A 22,981-nucleotide genomic window follows, 5' to 3' on the forward strand; every position below is an offset into this window, starting at 1 on the left:
AACAAGAACGAAAAATGAAGCAAGTGTTTTGGTTTATGTTAATTTCCTGTTTTATGTTTTGAAGATTTTCTATTTTTGTTTTAGGAAAGAGTTTGAGTTGAATTAGGAAGATTCGTTCTTTATGAGAATTATATTGGAAGTCTCTTATTAAAAGAAGGGAGGCGGAGGCGGGGCTTCGATGTATTTTGAGTATTCAAATTAATAAAAGTTGAGTTTAGTTTCTCTCTGTAGTTCATCCCTTTTGGGCTCTGGCAATTTAATTTTTCACTCCCAAATTCCAACAGAAATTTCTAAGAAACAACGCTCCCTCTATATGATCAATCTCTCTGTTTCCAGCATCTACAATGGAATCTAATCGTTTTCATTAAAACCGATCTTCAGGGAAGAAGATGGCTCTCTAACTTCATCATTTTTATCAAAACTTCTTTGAAATGACCAACTGGGAAATATATAATCTGTACTTTTCCGTTGTTGTGGCTTTTCTCCTACTGTTATTTCACCAACAATACGACAAAAATGGAGGGTCAGTTCGTAAACCGCGTGGGTTCGATGCCCTTATGATATCCATCATGTTCTGCTTCACTGGCGCTTTTGGTTCGTTGTTGATCAGAAACAAGCCACAGCTTGCAGCTCTTAGCAGATTTTACTTTGTCATCTCCATGATCTCCATGGTCTCAGCTATGTCAATTCTTGCCTTTGCCGTGCTTTCAAGAAGCCTGCTTGTTACTGTGGGAAGTATATTGCGGCAGGATGAAGATGGAGAAGATCACTTACAAAAATTGGTCATGTTTCTGAAGAAGAACCCTCAGAAATTACTTAAATTTCTGATATGTAAACGCTGATCTATTTAATTTTACTCTTTTGTCAAGATTGTTCTTCAGTTTGCTGAGTCGGGTTTGGTTAATTTCTTCTATGAATCCTCTGCATAATTTTACTCTTCGATGATCCTAACTAATACAACTATTGATGTTTTAATATCATATTAATTGTATTTCCTATAATTAATATAGTATTGTTGTCGGTAACTATATCATTTGGGATTCAATAAAGAGGAAAATAAATGATAAAAAGGAAAATAACTCTTTTTTATTTTTGGGGAAAGAGAAAGGGGTTTTGCTGGTGGGCTTAGCTGTTCTGGTTACGTTACTCTCATGATTGGGCTTTACTGTGAAAACTAACCTGTATCTGGATTCAGACTTCTAAATTCTTGGGCTATTTGAATGTTCCTCGCCCTCTTTTTGTCTTTTTTGTTTTTGTTCTTGGTTTCTTTATGCTATCCCTCACTTAAGCACTCCTAATATAATACATGTTATTGACTACCTTTTACTTGTGGCCTCCAAGATAACATAATATATACTGTATTAATTTTTATTTAAATAGAATTTCATTGTCAGTATTGTAAGATGATATGTATAATATCGATTAAAAGACATTATTGTACACATTAAATGTTTATTTTAGTCATCTTCGATTTATATATATTAATCAAGAAGCAAAGAAATTGTCCCCAAGTGGGCAGTTTAGCCATCTTATTGGGTCTTTTATCGTGGAAGCAAAGGTGCAAAGATCAAATCCTCCATTATCCACTAAATGGAAAAATAATCCATAAATTACTGTTTCAGAAATAAGTTTTCGAGGATTTCTATAATGATATGTATGTTATTTCACAAATAATTAGATCTACCTTTGAATCGAAATATTCTATATTTATCATCAATTATCATATCATTTAGTAAAACTTTAATATATATAGTAAAATCTATATAATAACTATGAATCTTTATTTTATTTTATTTTATTTAGCCCTTGCATGAATAATAATCAAGCAAGCTAAGAAGTACAAAACACAGAGAAGCACAAACAAAAAAAAAAAAGAAAAAAGAAAAATCTAATATATCCTTAGCCGGGTAAGCTTATCTCCCCCAAAACCCCCCCCCCCCCCCCAGGAGAAACACCAAGTTGGTTGCAATAATCAGTGTAATAGTTAATCCGAGTCTGAACCGTGCTTGGGTTTCCACCATCGCATTCAAGAGCACCATTAATGGCGCGAATGGTTGCACCAAACCCTTGGTTCATTACAGGTTGAACTGAATTGGTCCAATACCATAAGGCAGTCTTGAATGATATAACAGGATCATTGGCAACAGTTTCAGGAGCGTTTAATCCATCAAAGCCAAGGGCATTTCCGGCCGGTCCATAATTGAAATTCCAGGATAGTTGAATCGGTCCACGACCATAGTAGCCTTTGCTAGGGTTGCAGGGATACTGTGTGTTTGTTTCATCACAATAGTCCTTAGTGGCACCATCTATCTCTTCAGTATGGCAAAAATCTGTAGCAAAGATAGTAATTGTTAGTTTGATTTGCTGGTTTGTATAAAAGAAGAGTGCATGCAATATATTGGTTTACTTTTTATATGTATTAAATTAAAACTCTTGTTTACTGACTTTGGTTAATATTAAAAGACAAAATTTTATAACTGTTTTTATCAACCAATGTGAATAATTAAAAGAGAATTTACTAATTAAACAAATAAAAATAGTGTATCATATTATTATAAAAATTATCAATGAAAGTAGATATCAGCAATTACGTAAAAGAAAAAATAAACACATAAATAATAAAATTTATTATATAAATATGATATGCCTATTTTGACTTCAAATTTCTCCATTTTCGACAACTAGAAAACCCGAAATTGAATGTTTTATGAATCCTTTTTCAGGCTGTCTAAACCCGAACAATCATGTAGTCTTGCATGTGATATTATTTATCGAAATTAGGTAAACCAAAGCTTTCTTAATAGTTAATATTATTTCATAGATCTCGGATTAAATTAATTATTTATCACTAATTTTGAACCGCATTTTAGAAAAAATAAGAAGTGGTTATGATAATACCAACTGTTAATACCACTTATTATCGATTATAATACTAAAACAAGATCATACAAGAATCTAAGGTCAATTTATATTTTATCAACATATTAATAACTTATTGACTTATAATATTATAGATTAGTAAAAATATAAAATTTTGAAAAGAAAAAAAGGTAGAAGAGAGTGATCTTACGTCCAGTTTCATGAGTAACATGAGCAAAGAAGGCTGCAATTTCACGTTTAGAATCCTCGTCAGTGCCGATCCTCCCAAATGTAGAGAACGAGCCAAGAGCATCAAGAAAAGTTGATCGAGAGTAGAAGGTTTTCCCAACACAACTCGCATCAGCCTGGTCAATAATCCCATTAAAGAACTCATTCGTCACAATACTCTCCACCGAAACGTCGTTAGTTGTCGGTGCAGCGTTGCAGGGACCCGCCTGGCACCCAGTGCCACAGTATTCATCGCCGGTGCCGCAATAACCCCACTTGCTGCAGCACTGGTCGGCAGCGCAGCCGCAGTTTTGAGCCATTAGGGTTCTCGGGAGGAGAACTCCTGCTATAAAAAAGGCGAGAAGAAGAGTTTTTGCCATTTTTGAGAGGGATTTAAGTGCTTGTGTTTCGTGCTGATGAAGGATTGAGGTTGAGAGGTATTTATAGAGTTGAAACGAGCTGCGGTTTGGGATCAGTGCGAACGTGTTTGAGTTTGAGATGGAAGTCAAAATTGGGATACCGCGGGTTGGGTTCGAGAGGGCCGGCTGAGGCTGTTACTTGCGATGACTTTGACCGAAAAATGAATGTGGGGGAGACTTTTTTATGCGTATAAAAAGTATCTAGTTTTGGTCAAATGAAAGAAGTCAAACTGCTTCGAGGTTCAACGTGGATGCATTCTTGACCATGTAAACTTTATTTGTGATTTAAAAATAATTTTTAAAAACTAAAATAAGATTCAAATTTTTTAGTTATACCTTAATACTTTTAACATTTCAAAATATGTATAACATAATATTTAAAAACTTTTCCATATTAAAAACTATAGAATACTGACTTTTAATCGTTTTTTAATATTACTTTAGTTTTTAGGATTGTAATCGAAAACTGATTTTGAAAAAAAATTAACTTGTTTCTATCAAACCTATTTACATGAGATTTTTTGTATCTAGTGACGTAGTCAGAAATGAAATGCAGGAGGGCCAAAGTTAGAAGAACAATACAATTTTAAATTAAAATAAACACAGTTTTGTATTTATAAAATTCTCATTAACTAATATATTTATAATTGTCATCGACGGTATTTCATCTTTTGAAAGTATTGTATAATGATTTCATTATCAATACTATCAAATACATCTTTCTTTATATACACAACTAAGTTATCATTCAACTATTGATCGGTCATTCTATTTCGCAAATGATTCTTCACAAAATTCATTTATAAAAAGTGCTTTCTTTACACTAGCAATGACGACTAATAGAATTAATGTTAATTTCATCAACAAATAAAGTAGTAGAAATACTTTAACAAAAAATAAATTAAAGTAATAGAAATTGAATTGAAATATATCTTAGTGTAATATTTTTTTAAATAGATCTTACATTATATATATAGGCTAAAATTGAATTAATATGTGTAGAAAATATATTCAAACAACCAAATAATTGTATAATTAAATCCACATTTTATAACACTTGTAAAATAATTAAAGTTAACTCTCATTTAAATCATACACTTTCTTATAACAAATATAAAAATGCATAAAATAATGTGGTCCCAAGAACCCATCTTCTCCATAAAAAAAAAATATAAAATTTGCCAATACATGTTAGTAGTCCCAAGGGCAAATTATTGTAATACAAATTATTGCTTATTAATATAATGAGTCATATGGACATGCACGGAAAAATTTAAAGGTAATTATTTTAAATGTTAAATCATAAGATTGCATTTATTCAATAGCTAAGAATTTTTTACTCCTTAAAAATCTAGATTTTAATAATGGTAGAGGTTGAATTAATAATATATCTATAATAAAGCATATGAATTAACAAAATTTTCAGGTTTATAGTTCTCGAGATGACTCGAAATTTATTTATTTTTTTTATTTTTTTTTTTAAATACAGTCAAGCATGTATATATTTTATTGGGATTAATAGAATGAACTTAAAATCTAGACCTAAACTTATGCATGAATGAGAAGTTACTCTTGTTGGAAAGAGTTGATATGAGTTTGGTCCTTTTCTTTTTTTCTTTTTTTTTAATCACGATCTCTTATTAATGTTGTCTTAAAAAAATTAATGCGTTATTATCTTTGAAAATTGATTAATCACAAAAATAGGAAACACTACACAATACGTTCTTTCTCTTTGCATTGAGATTTTCATGTTGAGATTAGTGGATATGAGGACTGAATTAAGAAGCTAGCACACAAAGCGCTCAGATTTGATTTTTTGTTTTTTTGGGTAATTAAGCTTTGAAAAGATAGAGGAAATAATGTACAATGAGACTTAAAAAAGATGGTTAGCCTATTACAGGACAAACCCCTAAAATATGAACAAAAACAATAGCCTAAATAAGCCAATAGAGCAATATAAAATCTCAAACAACCAATACACATCTTACCACAGAACAATCCTTAGAAAATGGCGGAAAGCCTATATAAGAATAAACAAAAGGAAAAAAAAAAAAAAAAAAGGAACACCCTCTTCCTACCACAAGACAAACATTGGGTTAGGTAAAAGAGTAATACTACACTTACAAAGAAATTTTACAAAGATCTTTATATAAAGTGCTTGCAAAAAATGAATGGAAGTGAATTTAATAAGTTGGACTTTTTGTTTCACTCTTTCATTTGTTTTTTGCATCTCATTTGTATGAAAATTTTTGAAAGTATAGTATATTGTAGAAAAAAACATACGTGAAAATGGTAAGTAAAGAAGTTACCAAAATCTATCTCAGGATACGCTGGTTTTTTTGGGGGGGGGGGGGGGGGGGGGGGGGGGTGGGATATGGGTTATGTTGTTGTTGAAAAAAAAAAAGGACATGGGCAAAGCCAATAACCACCAACACACAAAAAGAAAAAAAAATCTGCCCACAGGACGCGTTAAAGAAATCATCAGATTTGATTGAACCTTCGCATTAGTAAATAAGTTTCCTACGACAATTAAATGCAAAATATACTTTATCGCTATAAACGGAAATTCAAAATTATTGGGGTTATAAGTTTTCTATTTGGTAATAAAACCCAATATTTTTGACTTTATAAAGTCCCATTTATTGATTTCAGAAGAAGTGTCAACTACGGCATCTTTCATATTTATTGATTTTTGAGTAAACAATTGCCCACCACTAAAGAGCACCGAGTAGACCTTAGAATCGTCAGTTCAGCCTAGACGGCTTTCTGCTTCTACCAATTCTTCACCAACTTTAAATGTAAATTTGGGAGACTTCTGACTTTACACAAGTATTTCGTACAAAAAAAATCGATTATTTTTTTTGCAAAAAAAGGGATTTTAGAAATATTAATTTAGTAATAATTTAGATTAATTGCTATACATAGTCTATATATATATATTGCAAACAGCAGACGGTACAAGAAAAACTTTATTAGAAAAAAGAGAAGAAAATCAACAATGGTTTCTGTAAATATATATGTATTATTGAAGAATAATAACCCAAATTCTTTTTCATCAATAATTTAATATATGTTTTGTTGTCTATTTTAATCAAGGAGGGTACCACAACATTGCCTGGTAAACATTTTTATGGTATTAAGTACTCTTGTCCCATAAAGAAACAATTTAAACATTTTTATTCAACAAATTGCTGAATCAAAACATCAGGAAAATGTTAAATAGATGGTACACGATTGCAATATATATAGTTGTTGGTTAAGCTGGGTGCTGTTGGAGTACTCTAGTAAGATAATAACTTTGTTTTATTATATTAATTAACAAAAAGGATGTCTGCGAAAAAGAAAGATTATTTTGAATAAAAGAAGAAAAGGATAAAGAGAACGTAGTTGAAGAAGAGAACAAAATGGTAACTAAGTAATATTTTATCAAGACTTTTTGTTTTAAATGGTGTTCTAGATAAGAAACACTTATCTACGAGAAAATATATATATTTTTTTTATAACTAATCAAAGCATAATTAAAAGGAGAAAAAAGATACACCACTTAACTGAAAGGTGATCAAGTGGAAATTAAATAAAAGATCAGAAGAAAGAACCAATTCCATGTATCAAATGAATGGAAAGAATAATAGATGTTAGTGGAGAATCACCAATTCAAATTACTGGATAACTCTTAACACTTAATTAAGTTGAAATATTGGCATAAAGTTCTGTTTACTCCAACTTATTGGAGAAGAGTCTAATAGAGTTGGTACTATAAAAATAGTCTTATTGGATCTTGAATTTGAGTTGTATCAAGAGATGGCTAATTACCATACTTGAAAAAAAAAAAAATTGATCCTTCAAGGACGAAGTTACGAGTTGGCGTGTAGTGGCCGTGGCCACCCCACAAAAGTTTTTGAATTTTATGTAGTTTATCATTTTTAGTCTTGACTATGAACTTGACACTTTACCACTGTTTAAGCAACTTTTTAATTTTATTTTCTTTAAGCCCCTTTATTTGTTAGATATTACACTTTGGCCCCTCACAAAAATAATTCAGGCTTCGCCCTGGAGGGTCTTTATGCAGGAAATTGTTCATTTTTTTATTCGATAAAGAGTAAAAGACTTTTTCCCACCCAAGGTTTGGCCTAATGACACTTTTCCACTCAAAAAGTTTTGAAATGATACTTTCCCACCCAATGTTATATATGTTCCGTTAGTGAATTTTGTTAACTACGGTATAGATTCATTGTAAAGATGAAAATACCCTTTAAAATATATATTTACCTTTTTTCATTACACAAGGATCTGACAATAGGATTTAAACATTTTTTCGAGATGCCGACATTGATTCATACGCCGAGTTTACTGCATAATCCATAGTATCATTAAAAAAGAGGGAAAAGAGAGACAGAGAAAGAGGAAAGGTTTTTCAATCATAAATAAGACAATGAGGTAAACACTTAGCAGCAAACAAATGAAGAATACTATTTGATGGCATAATATAATTTAAATGAAAACCTTAAATCAGTCTCTACCATCCACAGGTTGCAGCCAAATGAAACATCTATCTTATAATACACGAAGAGCGGCTGCTTTCTAATCGAACCCATTTTTGCGGGTCCTTATTTGGCCAACATATAATCATCGGGGGAAAAACTAGAAGGAATGATAAACTATTATACATTGCTTTTGATATGAATATTTGACATGGCGGCAACCACGAGATAATTTTTACACATATCTTCAAGTTCAATAGCCAATGAGTTTAGGCATGAAGTCAAAGCAAATCCCAAAATCACAACTGCACAAATCAACAACAGACTGCAGAAATCTTTCAATTTGATACGAACATCTACCACTTGTATAATGCAAACCCATAAATAATGGTGTAAGCCACCAGTCTGAGAGCATAGACTCTATACCTGCAAAATTCAAGGCGATTTTCAAGCCAAATAACTATAAAATATATATTTAATGTCTTAACTATATACTGTATTTAATAATCTAATCAGCTTAATTTTTTTATCATTCACAAGAAAATATAATCATTAATGGAGAAGCCAGAAACATATTTTTTTAGTGAATCCAGAAACAACCCAACATAGAATAAGTCTATCCGAGCTCTGGATAAGAAACCGAGCAGTGCACGCATTGGCCAAAAACTGAAGAGGAGGAGCCAGATACTCCACGCGAATCAAAACCCACCGAGAATACAGTAAATCAAACAACCCCTGATACCTAAGGGCTTGCAAATATGATTTACGTTGTAGTTTTGGAGCACCAAAATGGCAGCCTCTAAAATACACCGAAATTTCAAAAACCAACAAAACCACATAGAGCCAAGGAACAATTTTATGCAGGAGTAAACCTGCTCTTTAAAGCTCGGTTCCCGTCTCTTTGCCCCTCTCAGTGTTGGCATCGATACGGCGGAGGTGACACGGCGGCGAAAGACGGAACGAGAGGAAGAATGTAGAGGCAATGGAGGTCAAATAACCGGACTTTGTGGGATTTTAAAGAAGGAACCCAAGTGAGTTGCTTGGCGTTTTTGTTAGGGATTTGTTCCTGCTGTTAAATATGGAAGCCTGAAACAGCGTCGTTTAAGTAACAATAATACGGCGTCGTTTTAGGCATATTAACTTGGCGAATTCAGAACATAGGATGCACTCCAAATCTAACGACCAGGATCAACGACGAAGTCAAACCATATATAAGTGCACGTTCGTTCAGATTTGGCTGAGAGAGATACAGACGTTAGGGTTCTCTGGGTTGCACTTTCTGTGTTAGGGTTGAGATTTTTCTTCCAGATTGTGAGTTAAATCAGTCGAGTGATTAGGGGGTTTAATCATTCAGGTGAGAGTGTTGTTCTCTTGGGTTAGGATATTCAGAGAGTATCTGTAAGGCTGGTTGCTGTTGTAATCGGGTAGATCGGTGAGTGTTGAATCTGTGTAATCTTGACTGTTTCTGATAATCGAAGTGCAGCGAGCTCATACGTTCCTGAGCTCAACGTGGATGTAGCTTATCCATAAAAGGATAAGTGAAACACGGTAAATCGTGGTTGTCGTGTGTTTGATTTTGTGGTGTTTCTTGTTTCTTGGTGTGATTGCTTTGTGTTGGAGATCAGTATTAAGTTTTCGGCTATAACAGTGGTATCAGAACCATTTCTTGAAAGTGAAGTTAGTGTTTTACAAAATTAGGGTTTCGTAAAAATTAGGGTTCTTCTGAGAAATGGGGTTTTCAAATCGATTCCTGTGAGTCTCCAAATTAAGTTCTAGAGAGTCAAGTCTTGATCGACTGTAAGGGTATATTGGCTGGAAGACTAGTGACCGCCTAAAAACTTCATAGCAGTAATTGGCAACTTCTGGTGTAACAACGCCTCGTATGCCTTAGACTCACCTTCTGTCATGTTTCGGTATAAGAAGTTCTTTTACGAAATTAGGGTTTTGTGAATTTGGAATTTTTTGTTGAAGAAACAGAAATTAGGGTTTCACAAATTAGGGTTTCGGGAATTGGGGTCTTTTTTGAATTGATTATTTTGGAGTCTAGAATTGGTTCTAGAGAGTCAAATCTTGATAAAGTGTAAGGGTATATCGGGTGGAAAACCAGTGACCGCCTTAAAATTACCTAGCAGTAATTAGCAACTTCTGGTGTAACAACGCCAAGTACGCTAGACTTTTCTTTCCCTGCCATTACAAGAAAATGAGCACCACCCGAATGGAGACTCCCAATACGATGGGGAAGATAGCTTCGGGAGTTGGAAAAAGAAGATGAAGGCTCTTTTCTCACATAACAAGGTTGCAATTGCACTGGAAAAGGATCCCAAGAAATGGTCAGAGGGAAACTGGAGAAGAAGGAAGAGATTGACGAAGAAGCTTATAACCTGATCGTGATGAATCTTTCAGACAGTGTCCTTCGGAAGGAGATGGATTCGAAACTCCTCTGGTTATGGGGTAAATTAGAATCTCTATATGCCTTACGTCTGCAGAATTTGGCTTCTTAAAAGGAGCCTTATTCTCTTATAAGATGGATAATTCGAAGTCCATAGAGGAAAACTTAGATGAATTCTAAGATGAATCTAATAAGGGCACAGACCAAGAACTAGGGCAGACTAGTCTTGCCATGATACTATTAAATTCCCAACTGAAGACTACCAAGTAGTCAAGAATGCCCTTCAGTACTCTGGTACTGTACCCAGTGTTGATTTGATGGCTGCGGGTCTTAAGGTTAGAGAATAGAGTTTAAAACTCTTAAGAGAAACAGTAGCACTCTATTGTGAAGGGTAGAATAGAATCTGCTCTGTCGGTAAAGGATTTCAGTCAAATCAGGGGGGTAAGAACAAGAAGAAATGGAAGGGGAACAACAAAGCAAAAACGAAACCAGGAAATGTTACTATGTAATAAGACAGGCCACCTAAAGAAAAACTGTTTTGATTGGAAGAAAAAACAGAAACTAGGTAAAACAGAGAGCAACCTAGCCACCATTAGTAACCAATGGATGAAAACAGAAGTCCTAACCATGTCAATATCTGACACTGAAAAAGAATGGGTGTTAGATTCGGTTGTACTTTCATATGAGCCCCAATAGGAGTTGGTTCCAAGACTTTGAGGAGTTGACAGAGACTATGTACTGGGGAACAACCAAGCATGTAGGGTTAAGGGGATTGGCTGCATTACCTAGGTTAAGTGGGGGGAAAACTAATAAGGTTGACCAAAGTCAGATATAACCTGACTTAAAGAGAAACTCATATCATAGACACCCTAGATGAAGCAGGCTGCTGCTATAAGGCTAACAGCGGGCGGTTGAATGTCTATAAAAAGAGAATCTTGTGTTGACAGGAGAAAAAGAAAATGGGCTATATGTACTATGTGGTAGTTTTTTTTCTGACTGCAACAACACAACACTTGGGTCTCCAATTATCAGTAACAGAAAGGTGGCACTAAGATTAGGTCATATGAGTCAGAAGGGAATGGATGTATTGAACAGGCTAGGACAATTTGGGAAAGATACTGTACAAGTCTAGAATTCTATGAAAATTGTGTACTTGGTAAACAGCACTGAAATAGTTTTCCTAAGGGAGTTCACCTAGCAAACAACTGTTTGGATTACCTACATTCTGATTTATGGGGGCCAGAAAAGGTTAATATCATGGTGGAAACAGCTATTTCCTCTCAATAGTAGATGACTACAGCAGGAAGGTCTGGGTATTCGTACTTAGGTCAAAGATCAAGCCCTAGCAAGTTTAAAGACTGGAAAACCCTTGTTGAAAAACAGTCTGGCAGAAGGTGAAAGCCCTTAGGACTGACAATGGGCTTGAGTTCTGTAATTTGGAGTTTGATAAGTTTTGCAGTGAACAGGGGATCCTGAGGCATAGGACAGTGAGAAATACCCCTTAGCAAAATGGGGTGGCTGAGAGGATGAACAGAACACTGCTAGACAAAGTAAGATGCCTCTTGATCACTTCGTAATAGCCACTACTAATCAAAAGCTTATAATGAAATACATATAAAAAACATAAAGAAATTGGGCCCAAATTTTTCTTTTATTAAATATATACATATATTCTTTACAAACATGTACATATTTTACACAAAATGTATAACATATACAAAAGTCATCAAAAACATAAGGGACAGTGTAACCACTCCTTCTCGAACGCCGACATCCATCCGACAGTGTCCTCACCTAGGTCTTGCAAAACATAGGAAAACAACGGGGTGAGCACTAAAATAATGCTCCGTAAGTAAATCCTCTACTCATGCTATCCCCGTAACTCTCTCTCTCTAATTCTTTCCTTACAACTCCTCATTCAATTCTTTTTGGGTACTTCTCTATTTTCTCTCTTTCCTTAGAACTCTTTTCTCCTGACTCTTTCAGAAATCACGACCCCATCTTACCGGGGGCACGGCTGGGACTCATTCCCACTCTACGTGACCCTACTCATTCTAGCCGATCGGACTCGGTTATGCATGGATTGGAACCTTTGGCCATGTGAGTGTATAATCTCTCTCTTCGGGTAACGGGTATAGCCCTCATCCGCATGCACTCTCACGGGCTACACCACTTCTCTATCTGATACTCATGCCGCTCTCTCAATGCGGCGTACATGCGGGAAATCTTACCCATACTCACGGGTTCCCTATGCATAACCTACTCTATTCTCTTTTTTCTCTTAACTCTTAAAGAACTATACTCAAATTCTTTACTAAACATCAAGCTATTTCTCAAGTGTAAACCAAAGGTGTAGAGCTAGCTCATGCTCCCTAATGCACTAATGAAATGCCAACTACACAAATTCTCCAAAACCGTCATTTCGCACGGTCACACTAAAAGACCATAACTTTCGTTACACCTCTGATACTACGGTTCTGATCTCGTTTTAAAGTTAGAAACAGGGCTATAACTTCTATGTTTTGATCTCAGCCCAGTTCAGTCCGTAAGATGCCCAAAAATCACTTAGAAAGTCCCAGCAGTGACAGAGCAGATTTCACTAGGCATTTCCTCAAACAATTCATGTGCATATAAACACTCTACTAAATACTACAAACTTCATTTCTAGCCATCCAAAATGGGGGAAAAACTCCCTCTAACAACCATAATTCCCTGGCAAGAAGCACTTCCAAAAGTATTTACACCACATCTCTCAAACTTCATCTCAAAATCCATTCTCATACACATTAAAACAATCTCATACATGGATCTATCCAACAACTACAAAATTAGCTACTCATTCAACTCAATTTTTCATTAATCATACTACATACTGATCATGCATACATCTCTACACAAAAAACTTATTCAAAACTCAAGTTGGTAGGATTTACTTACCTTGTGCAAAGATGACTTCTTTAGCCTTTTCCTTCCCTTTGTGGTCTTGTCTCTTCTCTACAACTCAAAACAACCACAAGGACAGCAACAACCAAATAAGACTTCACTACAAATATAAGAAAAATCACATCTAAAGCATGAATCCTTACCTTAGGATGCTTTAGATGAAATCTCTACTCAAAACCCCTCTTAAATCCCTTAGAAATCTTGGAAGATTGGATGGAGAAATGAGAGAAAATGGGCAAATGGAAGAGGCGGTGGAAAAGAAGAAATAAAGGGTTTCTACACTTAACCCTTTTTAGTTCATATATAAGCATCATTTCCCATTTTGCCCTTGTCCTTCCTGGAAATTCCATCTATATCTTTGATTCTTTACAAATACACCCCCATCCAAACACAATCTCTACTAAATTTCCTTTCAATTTACTCCCCACTTTTCCTACTAATTAGGGGTAGAATGGTCATTGTGCCCCAAAAGAAGAATTCTCTAGAAAACTCAGAATCTTTGTCTTAGGCTCGTCGCCGCGGCGAAGCATTTTTCGTCGCCTCGGCGAAACAGGGCAGAATTACCGTAGTGCAACTCCTCCTCCTCACCCGGCGAAGCTTCTTCTTCGCCCCGGCGAAGATTGGATTTCCAACTTCACAAAAAATCAACAATTCAAGGCAACAATTCAACCAACTCAACATACAAACTCAATTAAAGTTGAAACAATAAACTTTTAACTAATACAGCAAATCTTAAACATGTACCTCAAGTGGGATATTACACTTCAACCTACCAAAAACTTTTTGGGGAGAAACACTCTACAGTTGCCTATTTAGTGAATAGGAGTCCTTCCACAACACTAAGTCTTATCAGTCCAGAAGAAAGATGCTCTGGGAGAAGACCAGAACTAGGGCACCAAGAGTGTTTGGCTGTGTGTCTGCTCACACAGTGGGGGGAAAACTGGAGCCAAGATCAACCAGGTGTGTGTGTCCTTGGATTCCTGAGGGCACAACGGGATACACGGTGTGGGACAGAGAGTCACCAGGGGTCAGGATCTTAGTAAGTAGGGATGTTGTGTTTAATGAGGGAGTATTCCCATGCAAAGGCACTAACCCTGATGAAGGAACAACCAAAAGCACAGAAGAAGTACTAGAAGAAATACCACTCAAATTGAGGTGGAGCAAACAACCCATCATTAAAACCACCTCAAGCACAAGCTCAAACTACCCAACAGCCTGAAACTGAAATTGCACCTGAGGAACCTGACCAAGCTAAAGATGAGGAAGCAGAAGAGTTCCCAGAACCATAGCAAATGACTGATAAACTACCAACTGGCCAGAGACAGAACCAGAAGAGAGGTAAAACCACCCTCAAGGTACTCATATGTAGAACTGATTTACATGCTCTACTTGCAGGAACTGAAGTGCTTAGGTCTGAACCTGATACATATCAAGAGGCCATGGAATCCAAAGATAGGGACAAATGGAAAACCCTATGGAGGAGGAATGCAATCTTTAAAGGTAAATGAAACTGGACACTGGTTCCAAAACCAAGTAATCAGAAGCTGACCAATGTAAGTGGTGTTTAAACTTAAAGAGGGCATTTCCATAGCTGACCCACCTAGGTACAAAGCCAGACTTGTGGCTAAGGGGTTTACCCAAAGGGAGGGGATATACTTTAATGAAGTTTCTCCCCTGTGGTAAAATACAAAACAATTAGGTTAATGCTGTTTGTAGTGCTCATCAAAGACTTAGAACTAGAGCAGTTGGATGTCACCACTGCATTTCTTCATGGAACACTAGAAGAAAAAATCTATATGAGTCAACCCATGGGGTTTACTGACCCTAAATTCCCTGAACATGCTTGCCTTCTAAAACGATCCCTATATGGGTTAAAACAGTCCTCTAGGCAATGGTACAAAAGGTTTGACACCTTTATAATAGGTATAGGATTCACTAGAAGCCAATATGACAGTTGTTTCTATTTTAAAATGGATAATAATCTGCCTATTTACCTGCTTTTATATGTGGACGACATGTTGTTGATCAGTAAGTCAAAAACCCTGATCAGTGAATTGAAGAAAAGACTAAACACTGAATTCAGCATGAAAAACCTAGGGAATGCTAAGAAAATTTTTGGCATTTAAATAAACAGAGATAGAAAGATGTGTGAACTCAGACTTCAGCAATAATCTTACTTACTTAAACTAGTCACAAAGTTTGGCATGGCTGGTGCCAAACTGGTCTCAATGCCCCTTACCAGTCAGTTTATTCTTAGTAAGTCTCAATGCCCCAAAACTGAGACAGAGCTGTTGAAAATGGAGTCTGTCCCTTATGCAAATGTTGTGGGGTCATTGATTTATGCTATGATTAGTACTAGGCTAGACCTAGCCTTTGCCATTTCCATGTTAAGCAGGTATATGTCCAATCCTGGTATGGAACATTGGACTGCTCTAAAATGGATGCTAAAATATATAAATAGTATTGTTTGTGTTGGGCTTGAATACTGTAAAAGAAATACTGCAATTGATCTGGTTGGTTTTGTAGATGCTGATTTTGCAGCTGATAAGGATTCCAGAAAATCAACAACTGCATATTACTTCACACTGGGTGGAAATTGTATAAACTGGAAATCACAGTTGCAGCCTATTGTAGCACTGTCTTCAATAGAATCAGAGTACATTGCAGTAACTGATACAGTTAAAGAAGCCTTATGGCTGAAAGGAATTCTGACAGAAGTAAAACTAATTGGTGGAAAGGTGACAGTGTATTCAGACAGTCAGAGTGCGATCCACCTAAGCAAAAATCCAATGTATCACGAAAGAACTAAACACGTGGATGTCCGTTATCACTTCGTGAGGGACCAAGTTGCAAATGGAATCATTGAACTGAAGAAGGTACCCACAGAAGAGAATCTAGCAGATATGGGCACCAAAATTATCACTCCAGCTAAGTTCAAGCCCTACTTGAACTTGCTGTATATCAAGTAATCTTGAGTGATAAAGAGCTATGACAGAATGGGACAGGGCAAGCTGCACAAAAAGTCTGTTTCCAGTGCTTCCAAGGTGGAGATTGTTAAATATGGAAGCCTGAAACAGCGTCGTTTAAGTAACAATAATACGACGTCGTTTTAGGCATATTAACTTGGACGAATTCAGACCACAAGATGCACTCCAGATCTAACGGCCAGGATCAACCACGAAGTCAAACCATATATAAGTGCACGTTCGTTCAGATTTGGCTGAGAGAGATACAGACGTTAGGGTTCTCTGGGTTTGCACTTCTCTGTGTTAGGGTTGAGATTATTTCTTCCAAATTGTGAGTTAAATCAGTCGAGTGATTAGGGGGTTTAATCATTCAGGTGAGAGTGTTGTTCTCTCGGGTTAGGGATATTCAGAGAGTATCTTGTAAGGCTGGTTGCTGTTGTAATCAGGCAGATCTGGTGAGTGCTGAATCTGTGTAATCTTGACTGTTTCTGATAATCGAAGTGCAGCGAGCTCATATCGTTCTTGAGCTCAACGTGGATGTAGCTTATCCATAAAAGGATAAGTAAACCATGGTAAATCGTGGCTTGTCTGTGTGTTTGATTTTGTGGTGTTTTCTTGTTTCTTGGTGTGATTGCTTTGTGTTGGTAGATCAGTATTAAGTTTTCGGCTATAACACTTGCCATTTGAGATTAAGAAATCATCTTCAGATGGGGCTTCAAGTTCCACCATTGACCAGTTTGGATTCTCCATCTTGACCACGTCAAGAGTGCATCTATGAGACTTCTTTCTTCCACCAAGCCATCGCCGAATTTTAAATTTTGATTTTCGCATCTTCATGTAGACCATCTTGCCCTTTATGAGAATGGATTTTTGACCATTCTACCCTTCTTCATATCATATTTTATTATCGTTTTGAAACTTTTTAGGTAGGAAATGGTCGTTAGGTTAAACGTTGGCTGGGAAAATGTTGTTTACTCTTAGATAAATGTAAAAGAGATTTATAATCTTAAAGGAGTAACACTACACTCACTAACACTTTTCACTAACTTTCTCTTACTAACGTCACGTGTCAGTTTCCAATTCATCAGTTCACATGGATCCTGCCTATCCAATAATAGATCCCACCTAATCAAGCCAAGCACAAACTCCCACATGAGATTAGTGAGAGGAGTTAGTGAGAGGGGTTAGTGAGGTTAGTATTATTGATCTTAAAGAGTCAAGCTATTATTTTTTAATACAAATTTGTAACACAAATTGATGACCATTGATTCATGGTAATCCAACGGCTTAAAAATTATTTAGTTGGCATACTATGTTAGAAAATCAGTCTATCGAGGAACTTAATAACTGTGTCAAGAGTAAAACGCCGAGGTTTAATGAAGAGTAAGATTTTAGTATAAAAAATTTGAATTTTTGATCACAAATCATCCTTCTATCTATAGCATTATTTTAAGATTTTACTAACCATAAATTGGTTTGTGATCAAAGAACTAAAACCCTTCCATTCTTCTCTTTTCATTTTCCCTATGAAATTGTAACCAGAGAACAAAGGAATTATCTTTAGTACAGGGTCATCGACTAATTTAATTTCAATATCACTGCTAAGACATATATATGAAATCTAATTTTCTTTTGTTGTTGAAATTAGGGTTATGGATAAACAATTAATGATTTTATGAATACACTAATTGAATAGTGTCACCATTAAATTAAAATTGTGAGGCTAAATACCTTTGGATCCTTCAATAATTCAAGAATTTCTTAGGAACTCTGAACTATAAAACGTTCTTCGTTTGCGCCACTATGAATTTTTTTCTTGTTATTACGGAAGAGAATTTTCATTCGGTAATGCCTCTGAGAAAGGAGTTTATCTTATTGTCTAACGCATCATTATATCAAACAGGAGAATAAATAATCAAACTCTTTTCTTTTTCTGTTTAATTCATAAAAATTTTCTTGTGAGTGTTTTATTTTTTTTCTTCTTGGGACCACGACGGAAGAAGAGAAACAGATGGATAAAATCGAAGAAACACAGTATGTCAAAGGGTATGATGAACAAAGTGAGCATGCTTGCTTCTAAGTTCCAAGTTTGATGGTGAAGATTGAAGAATGCCAATAATTTCACGAGGAGCTGGAATTCAACTCTAAAAGTCCGATTTTGTGTGCCAATGTTAACAAAAATACAACTCTCTGGACCACTGCTCCATTTTCTTCAAGCTTGTAATTAAACTTCTCTCTTGAGAGTTTTACTTCTTTTTTTCTTGGAACCTCGACAGAAGAAAAATAAATATATCACTACGAAATACATTTTGTCAAAGGCGTGATGAACCTTACCCCCTCATAGTGATGGATGCCTAATATGAAAAATAGCAAAACAAGACAAACTAGTACAAAATGCGCATGCATACTTCTTAATAAGTGCAAGCTTAGAAAAGTAAAGCAATTTAGAGAAATCTTCAGAGAGATAAGTTCAAGTTTTGGTGGTGATGTTGAAGGATGCTAATGATTTCATAGGGAGCTGGATTCCACCGTCTAAATTTCTAATATCGTAAGCCAATGTTAACAAGAATACTATTCAGTGGACCACTGCTCCATTAATGGTGGAAAGAAATCTTGCTACCCTTTAAAAAAAATGATTTTTCGCTTGTTTTTCTGTCGTAGTTCTACATGAAATTTAAAAAAAAATGATATTTGATGTTCAAGCTAATTTAACTTTTCTGGTTAGTTTTACTTTTTTATTTCTTGGAACCTTCATAGAAGAAGAGAAATAAACTGATAGATCGATTGGGGAAATACACTTAGTCAAGGGACATGATGAATCTTACCCTTGATAATGACGATACAATGTGCATGCATGCTTCTCATTACAAACTAAGAAAGTAAAGAAATTCAGTTTGTAACGAGAAAAGTTCCAAGTTTGGTGGTGGTGAAGAACGCCAATAATTTAGAGGGAGCTGGACCATCCACTGGACCACTTCACAATTTCCTTCTCTCTAAATATGAAGATAATTATGCAAAAAAATTGGCCATCCTTAATAAAAATGGCTTGATTGTTTGTCTTGTTGGTGTAGATTGGAATTTCAAATAGTTATATTTGATGTTCAATCCAATTACATGTTCACGTAAAATATGATACAGCAACTCATATAAGTTTACGATCTTATTATATATTAGGATTTTATACTTCCTTAAAGTTGTGTGTTTGACTAATTAATTGTTAATATGGTTGAATTTGACCACGATGAGCTTAAACTTGCCTAACTTTATAATTAAATTAACCAATAGTCAACTCATAATGAAACTAATCAATACCCATACACGTTTAAATTGATTTTCTTTGATCACAATATTCATTTTTCCTTATAAAATTTGCAGTCAAGAAGAAAAAATAAACCATTACATAGCTTTACAGACTATCTAAGTAATTTCCAGACTAAGGCTGGAGCCCATGCAATGGAGTATATTACTCTCACTATTTCCTCTCCATGATTTCAACACCATTCATTCAATCTCCACCACCTTTTGCCTTCACTATGATCATCAGGAGAAGCACAGTAACCATTAATCTTCTCGTGATCCTTCTCGGCGTTGTCCCGATATGTGTAAGGACTCAACATTGTGGCTGTGAAGCACACTTGTGTTGCAGTGAATTCGGCTACTGTGGCACTGGATTTGCCTATTGTGGCGCTGGGTGCCAGGGGGGGCCATGTTATAATGGAACAACGCCGACTTACGCTACTACGCCGACTCTACCACCTCCGCCGCCGCCATCTCTTTGTCATTGTCCGGAAGACCTGTGCTGCAGCCAGTATGGTTACTGTGGTTCTGGTGAGGATTATTGTGGCATTGGGTGTCTTGACGGTCCCTGTTACGCGCCACCGAGCCCTAACAATGTTTCTATTGAGGATATTGTGACAAAGGGATTTTTTTATTATATAGCTGACCAGGCAGGATCAGGGTGTCCTGGGAAGGAGTTTTATACAAGAGATGCTTTTCTAAATGCTACTGATGTCTACTATTTGTTCGGTAGAGTTGGTTCTGAAGATGATTCTAAACGTCAAATTGCAGCTGCTTTTGCTCATTTCACTCAAGAAACTGGACGTAAGAACCCATTTATTCCTTTTTTCACATGTTTTCACAAGTCTTTGATTACATAAATTCAAGCTATCCATTATATATTCCTCTCTTTGTAGGAGAAATTCTTCTCGACAACGAGCATTGATACAACCATCAAATCATGAGACGAGTGTATCTCACTCGTGTTGATGTGGCATTCCATAATTTGATGATTGTACTAACATTGTTGTAGGGAAGAGTTTTTCCTTCTTCCAGTAAATAATGGTATCTTTCTAGAACAAATTTTTTAATTAGATGATGTATTAGTATATGATTTATCTGGTAGACATGGGAAGATAAAAATTAAGTGAAAACTTTTTTTTACTGAAAACTGTAAAATTTTATTTCTCAACTATATATCAAATGAGAGTTCAATTACTTAATTTTATATATATATGTTGTAAGAAAATAATTTGAAAAGTTAGTCGTGAGTGCCACAGTGTGCCAACCTCCTCATGCCATGTGTCAAAGACAAATATAATATATATTTTATTTTATTTAAAATAGACACGTGTTGCGAGCAGAGCTAATGACTATTGCCGTTGGAATTGTCACTAAACCTCCTCAAATAGTTTATCCCAGTAAATATTAAAAAACAAAAATTCAGTTACTATGTTCACTTAACAAAATCTAATAATTAAATTTTATTGGATATTTTATTGGATTCCTTTTAACAATTTCTTTAATTAATTCCCTTATTAAAACTAACAAGCAAAACGTTTTTTTTTTTTTTTTGTCTAGATTTTTGTTACATAGAAGAGTTAAATGGTGTTGCTAAGGATTACTGTGATGAAACAAATGCCGTGTACCCATGTGTACCCGGCAAGCTCTACTATGGCCGCGGACCGATTCAACTTTCATGGAATTATAACTACGGACCTGCCGGAAACAATGTCGGAATCGATGGCTTAACCTATCCTGAAATTGTTGCCACTGACCCTCTTGTTTCTTTCAAAACAGCCTGTTGGTTTTGGATCAACCGTGCACAATCTTACTTACAGCAAGGATTTGGTGCAACAATTCGAGCTGTTAATCCTGCAGAATGTGATGGAGGAAACCCTGGAAATGTTCAAGCTCGTGTTGACTTTTACCTTGATTATTGCCAAAAATTTGGTGTAGATCCTGGAGAAAATCTCTATTGCTAGCGTGTTGATTTTCCTGTTTAATTAATAATGTCTCTTGTTATGCAAGAGACTTTGATTCAGAAATGCCTCTAAATTGAGCTGGGAAAAGGGTTAACCTCGTTGTGTAAACCAGTCGATATATATTAATGAATAAAGAGGAAAATAAATAATCGTTTACTCAATTCTTATTCGTAATAAGGGACGAAGAAGATGATGATGTGTTTTTTAGTTATAAAAATTTCACATGCCATCAAAGTTTTTTCAAAGAATCACGTTTCTGTTCTCATCTTTTCTTCTGTTTGGACTTTTGAAAATCTATTTAACATGTGACTAGAGGAAGTTTGTATGTTAACCATGATTTTTTTTTTTTTTTTTTTTTATAAAAAAGAAAATTGACATGATTTCTCATCATTTTTAGGAACCCTAAAGTCATATTTTTAAATTATTTTTAGGTAATTAAATGGTTCAATAAAAATTTTTAAATATATTATTCAAAAATTTTTAAATTAATTTTTTTTATTTGTTAATAATGATAATCGCTTCAACTCTTATGACTAATAATTTTAGAATTCAAAAAATGAGTTGAGATAGACATTTAGACAGCCTAATATGAAAAAAAAAAAAAAAAAAAAAACAAAAAAAAAACATATTTTTAGTCGTGCATCGAAAGTTGAAATTAGTAAATGTAACAGGACAAAAATTTTGACCATTCAGTTTCCTTGTGTCAGTTGTCATGTCAACAAATCTTTACAAACAGTTAAAATTATATGATAATTTAAGAGGAATTTCACCGTTTTGCCAAAAGAAGAAAACAATTGATATAAAAATATGATTTAAATAGTTAAAAGCCGAACGACTTCCACCTACCCCAAAGTTTGGCCCAAAGAAAGATGGGTATAAAAAATTTAAAAATAATAAACAAATACTTTTTATCATGTTCAATTAAGAATTTTTATCTATTAAAAGATAATATAGTAATTTTATTCTCACCCCAAGCCTATTTGCACAACCTTCTTATATCATCGATCGATTTTTTAATCAGATTTAACACTGACCCTTGTTGACGTACATTAGAAATAGAGATCGATGAGCATTCAAGTCTTTTCATCATTTTTTATCTTTTAGCATATGAAAATTTCTAATAGAACATGACGAAAAGTGGGTATTTATCATTTTTAATTTGTCATTTTTAAACCTTTTGGATACCACTTTATCTTTACAGCAAATTTTAGGCATGTGTAAGTTGTTCTCCCATAGTTAAAAGTACGTGATTTCATTCTTTCTACGGTGGCTTTGCTGACTTATTTAATTACGTTTGAATTAAGTTTGGTTTCTCGCATTTGTACGTTTTCCGATAATCTTTGATATCATTAATAGTTCACTAATAAACCTATTATACTTAATTAACTTGTTTAATATTTAAGAAACAAAAAAAAAAAAATTTAATCAATTGTGT

At 34.9% G+C, this 22,981-nt stretch overlaps 2 protein-coding genes across 2 annotated transcripts; one reads left to right on the forward strand and one right to left on the reverse strand.

Annotated features, from left to right (window-relative positions):
• Window positions 1-1,899: 1,899 nt before the first annotated feature.
• Window positions 1,900-3,773, reverse strand: LOC116126218 (endochitinase EP3-like). Its single transcript, XM_031411924.1, has 3 exons — window positions 3,738-3,773; window positions 3,071-3,638; window positions 1,900-2,330 (listed from the first exon to the last, which is right to left on the reverse strand). Exons 1-3 carry the CDS (start codon window positions 3,771-3,773, stop codon window positions 1,900-1,902), a joined length of 1,035 nt encoding a protein of 344 aa, XP_031267784.1.
• Window positions 3,774-19,673: 15,900 nt separating this feature from the next.
• On the forward strand, window positions 19,674-21,694 carry LOC116126226 (endochitinase EP3-like). The gene is made up of 2 exons (XM_031411933.1): window positions 19,674-20,386; window positions 21,143-21,694. The coding sequence occupies exons 1-2, from the start codon at window positions 19,771-19,773 to the stop codon at window positions 21,544-21,546; spliced, it is 1,020 nt and encodes a 339-aa protein (XP_031267793.1). The 5' UTR covers window positions 19,674-19,770; the 3' UTR covers window positions 21,547-21,694.
• Window positions 21,695-22,981: the final 1,287 nt, after the last annotated feature.

Source organism: Pistacia vera, unplaced genomic scaffold (genome assembly GCF_008641045.1).
Source record: "Pistacia vera cultivar Batoury unplaced genomic scaffold, PisVer_v2 Contig177, whole genome shotgun sequence".
In the NCBI taxonomy this organism is placed as follows: domain Eukaryota; kingdom Viridiplantae; phylum Streptophyta; class Magnoliopsida; order Sapindales; family Anacardiaceae; genus Pistacia; species Pistacia vera.

Coding starts and splice junctions, on each gene's coding strand:
- LOC116126218 (XM_031411924.1), bottom strand. CDS start 3,773: ATGGTCAAGAATGCATCCACGTTGAACCTCGAAGCA. Junction 3,639..3,737: donor CCACGTTGAACCTCGAAGCA/GTTTGACTTCTT, acceptor CGCAAGTAACAG/CCTCAGCCGGCCCTCTCGAA. Junction 2,331..3,070: donor TGTTACTCATGAAACTGGAC/GTAAGATCACTC, acceptor TCTTTGCTACAG/ATTTTTGCCATACTGAAGAG.
- LOC116126226 (XM_031411933.1), top strand. CDS start 19,771: ATGATTTCAACACCATTCATTCAATCTCCACCACCTTTTGCCTTCACT. Junction 20,387..21,142: donor TTTCACTCAAGAAACTGGAC/GTAAGAACCCAT, acceptor TTTTTTGTCTAG/ATTTTTGTTACATAGAAGAG.